Raw genomic sequence first — 9,468 nt, forward strand, 5'->3', positions numbered from 1 at the left:
AACAATTCCTTTTGCCATTGCAGCAAAAAGAATAAAATATCTAGGAATAAACTTAACCAAGGATGTGAAAGACCTATATGCTGAAAACTATAAGACATTTTTAAAAGAAATTGAAGAAGACACAAAGAAATGGAAATACATTCTGTGCTCATGGATTGGAAGAATCAACATAGTTAAAATGGCCATATTACCCAAAGCAATATACAGATTTAATGCACTTCCCATCAAAATCCCAATGGCTTTTTTTTAAAGAAATAGAACAAAAAATCATCAGATTTGTTTGGAACCACAAAAGACCCAGAATAGCCAAAGCAATCTTAAGAAAAAAGTACAATGCTGGAGGTATCACACTCCCTGACTACAGGGCAACAATTATCAAAACAGCATGGTATTGGCAGAAAAACAGACACGTAGACCAATGGAACAGAATTGAGAACCCAAAAACAAAACCACATAAATATGGACAGATAATTTTTAACAAAGAATCCAAAAACATACAATGGAGAAAAGACAGCCTCTTCAATAAATGGTGCTGGCAGAATTGGAAAGTCACATGCAAAAGAATGAAACTGGATTGCTGTCACCATGTACCAAAATTAATTCAAAATGGATCAAAGACTTAAGCATAAGACCTGAAACAATAAACTGCATAGAAGAAAACATAGGTACTAAACTTATGGACCTCGAGTTCAAAGAGCATTTCATGAATTTGACTCCAAAGGCAAGGGAAGTAAAAGCTAAAATAATTGAATGGGACTATATCAAACTTAAAAGCTTCTGCACAGCAAAAGAAACCATCGACAAAATAAAGAGGCAACCAACTGAACGGGAGAAGATTTTTGCAAACAGTGCCTCTGATAAGGGGCTAATATCCAAAATATACAAGGAACTAATGCAACTCAACAATAAAAAACCAAACAACCCAATTGAAAAATGGGCAGAGGACCTGAAGAGACATTTCTCCAAAGAGGACATACAAATGGCAAATAGACATATTAAAAAATGTTCAACATCACTAATCATCGAAGAAATGCATATAAAAACCACAATGAGATAACACCTCATACCAGTTAGAATGGCTATCATAAACAAGACAAATAGTAACAAGTATTGGAGAGGCTGTGGAGAAAAAGGAACCCTCATCCACTGTTGGTGGGAATGCAGACTGGTGCAGCCGCTATGGAAGGCAGTGTGAAGGTTCCTCAAAAAATTACGAGTAGAATTATCATATGGCCCAGCAATCCCTCTCCTGGGTATCTACCCAAAAATTCTGAAAACATTTATGCATAAAGACACATGTGCTCCAATGTTCATTGCAGCTTTATTTACAATGGCCAAGACATGGAAACAACCAAAATGTCCTTCAGTAGATAAATGGTTAAAGAAGTTGTGGTACATATACACAATGGAATACTATTCAGCGGTAAGAAAAGATGAAATAGGACCATTTGTGACAACATGGGTGGATCTTGAGATTATAATGCTAAGCGAAACAAGTCAGACAGAAAAAGCAGAGAACCATATGATTTCACTGATATGTGGTATAAGAACCAAAAACAACAAAAGAACAAGACAAACAAATGAGAAACAAAAATTCATACATACAGACAATAGTTTAGTGGTTACCAGAGGGTTGGGGGGAGGGGAGTGGTAGATGAGGGTAAAGGGGATCAAATGTATGGTGACGGAAGGAGAACTGACTCTGGGTGGTGAACACACAATGTGACATATAGATGATGTGATACAGAATTGTACACCTGAAATCTATGTAACTTTACTAACAATTGTCACCCCAATAAACTTTAATTTAAAAAAAGATGTAACATTAGGTTGTTTTGGGGGGGTATTTTTCTTCTTTCTTGAAATAGGCCTGTAATGATATAAATTTTCCTCTTATTGATTTTGCTGCTTCCCAATAATTGTGACTAGATGTATTTTCATTCGCATTTGTTTCTATGTATCTTTTGATCTTTTATTTCTTCTTTGACCATGTCATTCTTTAATAGCATGTTGTTTAGTCTCCACATAATTGTGACTTTTCCTGCTTTCTTTTCCCAGTTGACATACAATTTCAAAGCCCTTGTGATCAGAGAATATGCTTGGTATGATTTCAATCTAGAATTTGCTAAAGCTAATTTTATGTCCCAACATATGGTCTATCTTTGAAAATGTTCTATGTACACTAGAAAAAAATGCATAGTCTGATGTTCTAAGATGAAGTGCTCTATAAATGTCCATTATGTCCATTTGGTCTAATGTGTCATTCAGGCTGATACTTCCTTACTGATTTTCTGTTTGGATGATCTTCCATAGCTGTCAATGGCATATTTAGGTCACCTACTATACTTGTGTTTTTGTCAATTTCTCCCTTTAGTTCTGTTAGTAGTTGCTTTATATATTTTGGTGCTAACTGATTGGGAGTATATATGTATATACGTATATATATATATATACGTATATATATATATATATGCGTTATCTCTTCTGTTGTATTGTCACCTTTACCATTTTGAAATGTCCATCTTTGTCTCGTTACCCTTTTTATCCTGAAGTCTGTTTCGTCTGATACACCTAGTTTCTCTGAGTACCATTTGCCTGGAGTATCAATTTCCACCCTTTCACTTTGAGTTTATATTTGTCCTTGTAGCTAAGATGTGTCTCTTGGAGGCAGCAAATTTGTTTTGTTTTTTTTATCTAATCTATTACTCTGTGCCTTTTTATTGGTGAGACTTCAACAGTACATATGTTCTTTGCGTCCCAATTGATTGCGTCCCAATCAATTATGGGAAAGAAGCAACTCAGATATAAAAAGGGTTATTCCTAATGGAAGATGAATTATAAGTTAAAGTGTATAACCAAGAAACCCTAGCCAAAAGTTCTTTGATTTGTGGTTTTATGTTTTTTAAAAGTCACCACCAACAAAAATACAGATATAGATAGTATAAATACAGGTTAATTTCACGATTTTTTTTCAAGGAAGAAATATCATTTTTAGAAAACAGTGGTGAGAGAGACTCTTATCATCTCATTGTATGAGGAAAATATAACCCTAATGCCAAACCCAGACAAAGAAGTTAACAAAAAATACAGAATAATTTCTTTCATGAACATAGATGTAAACATTCTCCACAAAATATTAACTCATGCTATATAACGGTCTACATTAAAAGGAAAATAATCTAGAATATATGTGGTTTATCTTAGAAATGCAAGACTCTTTTAACATTTGAAAGTAATTTAGTGCAATTCACCAAATCAACAACATTTTTTAAAAGTGTATGATTTTTCACTTGATCCAGAAAAATCATTAGACAAAATTCACCACATTTTCATGAATTTTTAATAAAGCAAAAAACTACTAACATGAAGAAACTTCATCATTTGATAAAAAGCATCAACAAAAACATAGTTAATATATTTTATAATGAAATGCATTGTTTTTCCCAAAATATCGAGAGCAAGAGAATAAAGTATGCTCTTACCATGCCTATTCTACCTTTTACCATAATTCCTAGCCATCGCAATAACAAAAGAAGAACAGATCAGGAGCATAAAGATTGGAAAGAACGAAATGAGACTACAGATGATTTGGTGAATTACATAGAAAGTCCAAAAGTATCTACAAAAATACTTCCAGAAATAATGAATATTTTTTGAAAGTTTAAAGGAAAAATGTTTAAGTCAGTAGTATTATTATACAATAGTAGCAGGAAGTGGAATTCAACTTAAAATTAGTACCATTTACAATACTATCAATATATAAAATATTAGAAATAAGCTTAACAAAAGATGCATAAGATCTTTACACTGAAGCTAAAACAAAATGGAGATAAATATTAAGCATACAAATAAAAGGGAAAATATGCCATACTCACCTATTGGAAGGTTTATCATTGTTAAAATGTAATTTTCACCAAATTATAAAAACCAATAAAAGCATGTGTTTTTCAGACATTAACAATTTGAAGAGGTTAAAGGGGATCAGATCAACTATATGGTGATGGAAGGAGAACTGACTCTGGGTGGTGAACACACAATGTGATATATAGATGATGTATTACAGAATTGTACACCTGAAATCTATGTAACTTTACTAAAAATTGTCACCCCAATAAACTTTAAAATGAAGCATACAAAAAGTGCTTAGAATAGCCAAACTATCCTGAAAAAAAAAATAAAGTGACAAAAAAGGACAATTTAATCTATTTGCCTTATATTGAATTTAGTATAGAATAGATTTAGTATATAGTTACATTAATGAAGATAGTGTGGCATTTGTTAAGGATAGATATACAAATAGATCAATGAAATGAAACAGAGAGTCTAGACATTTGCCCCTTAATATAAGGTTAATCAATTTTTCAAGAAAAGTACAAAGACAGTTCAAGGGGGAAGGAAAGTCAGTTCAAAACATTGTACTGTCTCACAACTAAGCCCCAAAGAATCTCAAAGATTTTAACTTATTCAACAATTCATGTGGCATAGATCATAAATCTAAATGTAGAAGCTAAAATTATAAATCTTCTTGAAAGAAACATAGGGAAATTTTTACATGATCTTGGGATCGGCAATAATTTCTTAGATAAGAACATATATCAATGCAATAAAAGTAAAGATAATTTAGACTTTATTACAATTTTCATATGTATAGTATTTCTTACTAAAAATAGAGATTGAGAAAAATTCAACTTTTATAGGGATCACACTTTAATTCTTTTCATCCCTATTATACAGTTCTGAAAATTGACTACATGTAATAGAAGTTCTTAATAAAAAGAAAAAGATAGGACTATTATTGTAAGAATTAGAAGAGTCTCTTTGGGCACTTACACTGTCGATTTATCTAATTCATTAAAAATGTTAATTATAAGATAGTTTAAATTTTTATTCTACTAGTTATATTAAAATACAGAAATGTCTTTGCTGTATTTCTGGTCATTGCTTTCAAATCACTGGTGTTTTCTTTCCTAGAAAGGCTCTATATTGAGAATGCTTACTACCCCAAATCTACGAGATGGCCAGTTTTCCTACTCATTCCGTTTTTTGTTGTTCTCTGTGTAATGATCGCAATCCTGGTAAAGGTTTATTTCCAAAGGAAAAAAAGGAAAACTGAGGAGTATACAAGCAATGAGTATGTTAATTTCATATTTAAGATTTATTACTTATTAAAATTTATTATTTATTACAAATTATAATTTGTTGGCATACATAGTAACATCTTAATAAATAACATCATGATAATGTTACTAGTAACAATAAAGATTTAATTTTTATCTTCATATGGACATTAAATAGTTAATATAGCAATGATTAATATAATGAATAATGAATAGAATTTTTTAAAAGGTCAGCAATTTTAATCTTATAACAACTTGGACTCTGTTAGGGTTAAAAATAAGTAGAAATGATTTTTAGTTGATGTTTATCTACCTCCTCTTATCATTTGATCTTTATTAAAATGTATTAAACATTTTTAATATTTATACATTTCAAAAATTTTTCATGCACTGCTTTATTAAAAGGTACCAAGGAAATCCAAAAGAGTTGTTAGCCTTTTGTGCAGTTAAGTAAATTGAGTTACAAGCAGCCAGAGAGAGAAAAAAATTTAAAATAGTAATATAATAGTAACATTGAAAAAATCTAGATTATAGCATGGCTAATCTACAGAAAAAAATAAAACAAATAATTTTTCATTAAAACACCTTGGAAATATCTGAAAATATAGCTCAAAAATAAAAATAAATATTAAAATTAGTTTCTGTCTCTTCAGGGAATGATATAAAAATTTTTCTGTTTTTGAGTTTTATATCTGGGTCCTCCATTTTACTTAAAATGAATTTTATTATAATATTTAAAGATGAGATGATAATATAAATTAAAAGGGAATACATTTAATGGAAATATTTTGAAAAGTTTAGGTAAAATTGCTAAAATAATATGCAGCATGTATAACAGTTAACTGTACTAACATTCAGTTAATACTTGAACATATTAAAGGGATTTTCTTAGATTGGATGATTTCATTGTAAAACTGACATCAAATATCTTTGGTGAAAAAGTAGCTAGTAAAATTACTAGAAATAATTAGGGCAGAAGATGCATGGCAAACATGTTTAAGATAGTTAGCTAATAATGTTATGAATATGAAAATGATGAGTTCATTTTCAGGTAAACTTACAGTATTGAGCATTTTTCTCACGTTAGTCTTGAATACCAGCTGAGAGATGTTCTCAGTGGTAAGATGTTCTCAAGTAGTAGCTGCTCCCAGATCTCATAAGGGATTCAAAATTTCAGTACTTACAGATGGTACAGAGTTTTGTAGAATAATATTTGAAGAAAATATAATTTTAAGTGATTATATTTACTTTTAAATATATAGGCAACTTGAAAGTGAGAATGAACTCAAAGAGTAGCATGGAAAACAGAGAATCCATGATATCACAGTGAGTATCACATATTTTTAAGGATAAGAGGGAAAGACAGAGACATTTTAATGTATGAGATAAATATAAGGAATATAAATATATATTAAATGGTGATATCATATAGATGCATATAATTTAAATTATATTGGAGGATATTTTTCAATAATGCAAGCTATATCACAGACATAGTAAACTAGACATAGGAAACTATAAATTACATTCAATTTGTCATTTAAAATTTATTGCATTGTTATCTTTTAAATTTTTTCTAATAATGTTTAATTCTTTAGCATTTGCATATTCAAAATGTTGATTAAAAATAAATTAGATGATTTTGACAAAATTGCCAAAATAATTCAATGGGGGAAGGAACAGTCTTTCAACAACTGGTGCTAGAACACGTGGATATACGAGTACATATGTGAAAAAAATGATGTTGAACCCCTTCCTCAAACCATATACAAAAATTAATTCAAAATACGATGAGAGACCTAAGTGTAAAACTAAAAGTCTTAGAAGAAAACATATCAGTAAATCTTTGTAACCTTGAGTTAGACAAAACCTTTTTGATAGCACAAACAATAAAATGAAAAATTGATAAACTGGACTTCATCAAAATAAAAAAGTTTTATTCTTCAAAGGACATCATCATAAAAGGAAAATACAATCCACAGAATGGGGGAAAATATTTACAAATCTTATATTTGAATCAGAGACTTATATTCAGGATATATAAGGAACTCTTGCAGCTCAACAATAAAAAGACAAATAATCCAATTTTAAAATGGGCAGTAGATCTAAACATTTTACCAAAGAAGATATACAAATGGTCAATAAGTATGATACATGAAAAGATATCAACACTATTAGCCAACAGAGAAATGCAAATCAAAACCACAATGAGGTACCACTTCACATCCACTAACGTGGCTATATCAAAAAGCCAGATAATGACAAGAGTTGTGAAGGATTCGGAGAAAGTAGAATTCTTACACACTTCTGGTGGAAATGTAAAATGATACAGGCTTTTTGGAAAACACCCTGGAAGTTCTTCAAAGATTAAACATATAGTTACCTATTATCCAACAATTTCACTCCTTAGTTACATAACCAAGATAAATGAAAACTTACATGTATACAAAAATGGGTACAGAAATGTTGTTTGCAGCACTATTCATTATAGCCAAAAAATAAGAACAATGCAAATGGCTGTCATCCTGATGAATAAATAAATAAAATGTGGTATATTCATAAAATGGAATATTATGCAGGCACAAAAAGAAATGTTGTACTAATACATGCTACACATGGATGAAATTTGAAAGCATGCTAAGTGGAAGAATCCAGACCACATATTGCATGATTCCACTTATATGAAATGTCTAGAACAAGCAAATCCACAGAGACAGAAAATATATTGTTGCCAGGTGCCAGAGGGACCTACATATAGGGTTTCTTTCTGGGATGATGAAATATTCTAAAATTAGATAATGATGGTTGCACAACTCTGTGAATATACTAAACCCACTAAAATATACACTTTAAAAGTATGAGTTTTATAGTATGTGAATTATATTTCAATAAAGCTGTTATGAACACAAGTAAAAACACCAAAATAAATTACATTATAGAACTCTACTTCATAATGAGGTTACCTTCATGCTGTTTGTTGAATTAACCATCATTTTTAACTTGATTGGACATACAGGTGACTTTTTCCCCTTTATTTATTCTTCCAGAGTAATTATCTTCATTGGACAGGAAAAATGGAAAAGAAAAAGGAACAGTACATGTATTGCCTGATTGCCTGGGATTCAAAACCTGAATATTATAGTTTTGATCTGACAAAAAAAAAATAGAAGTTTTCATATATAATTTATGTTATATTATTTATATTATATAACATTTATAATATATAATTTCATAGATAATTTATTTGTAAGAAATGCATGTTTAGGAGTTTTTATATTACATATTTTTAAAGTTATCTCATATTAATTCTGTTAGTCAGTAGGAACAATGTTAACCAGCAGACCTGAGATCAGGAAAAGTTATAATAAATGCGATGCCATCATTAAAGGCTACTATTATATTTTAAATTGTAATGGTATATAGTTATGTTATAATCTGATGATCCATAATCAATCAAAAGAAATCATGATAGACTTTAACACTGAAAGTATTAGTAGAGATAAAGAATATATCATAACGCAAAGCATCAATCTAAGAGGAATCAATAATACAAATGTATTTGCTAAGGTTCTCCAGAGACACAGAACCAATAGGTGATGATAGATAAATAGATTAGATAGATAGATAGATAGATAGATAGATAGATAGATAGATAGAGATTTATTATAGGAATTGGCTTGCATGGTTATTGAGGCCAAAAAGTCCCATGATCTGCCATCTACAATCTGGAGAACAAGGAGAGCTAGTGGTGTAATTCAGTATGAGTCTGAAGGTCTGAGAATTGGGAAGTCAGTGGTTTACTTTCTTGTCTGAATCCAAAAACCCAAGAACAAGGAGTGCCAATGGATGTCCAAGAGCAGCAAAAGATAAATGCCTCAGCTCAAGCAAAGGGAAAATTCACCCTTCCTCCACTTTTTTATTTTACTCAGGCCCCCAAAGGATTAGATGATGCCCACTTGCATTGGTGAGGATAATCTTCACTCAGTCTAATGATTCAAACACTAATCTCTTCCAGAGACATACTCATAGACACACACAGAAATAATCTTTTATCAGATATCTGGTCATCCCCAAGTTGACACATAAAATTAACCATCACAAATCTACTCCTTGTCAACTTGGCACTCATAGAGATCTCCTTGAACCATACTTAATCTCCAAATAAATGATATAACTCTGCCTAACATGATATAGCTATCCTGCATACACCTGAAAGTGCACTAATTCCTTCCCCAGAAGAGATAAGATCCTTGAATGATGTTTACTCTTCTCCATTTATCTCATAACTTCAATACTATGATGTAATATAACAATACTGAAATACTCACATAAAGTCAATACATCTTATGTT

The 9,468-nt window shown here is 30.6% G+C and overlaps 1 protein-coding gene across 1 annotated transcript in view; it reads left to right on the forward strand.

The window, feature by feature from the left end:
• ADAM2 (ADAM metallopeptidase domain 2) overlaps positions 1–6,413 on the forward strand; it is a 95,902-nt gene extending 89,489 nt beyond the window's left edge. The window contains exons 19-20 of the mRNA XM_033105169.1: positions 4,972–5,131; positions 6,380–6,413. Coding sequence (XP_032961060.1) covers positions 4,972–5,131; positions 6,380–6,413 — 194 coding nt within the window. The remainder of the gene's footprint in view (positions 1–4,971; positions 5,132–6,379) is intronic.
• The last annotated feature ends 3,055 nt before the right edge of the window (positions 6,414–9,468 follow it).

This window comes from Rhinolophus ferrumequinum, chromosome 4, assembly GCF_004115265.2.
Source record: "Rhinolophus ferrumequinum isolate MPI-CBG mRhiFer1 chromosome 4, mRhiFer1_v1.p, whole genome shotgun sequence".
Taxonomy (NCBI): Eukaryota; Metazoa; Chordata; class Mammalia; order Chiroptera; family Rhinolophidae; genus Rhinolophus; species Rhinolophus ferrumequinum.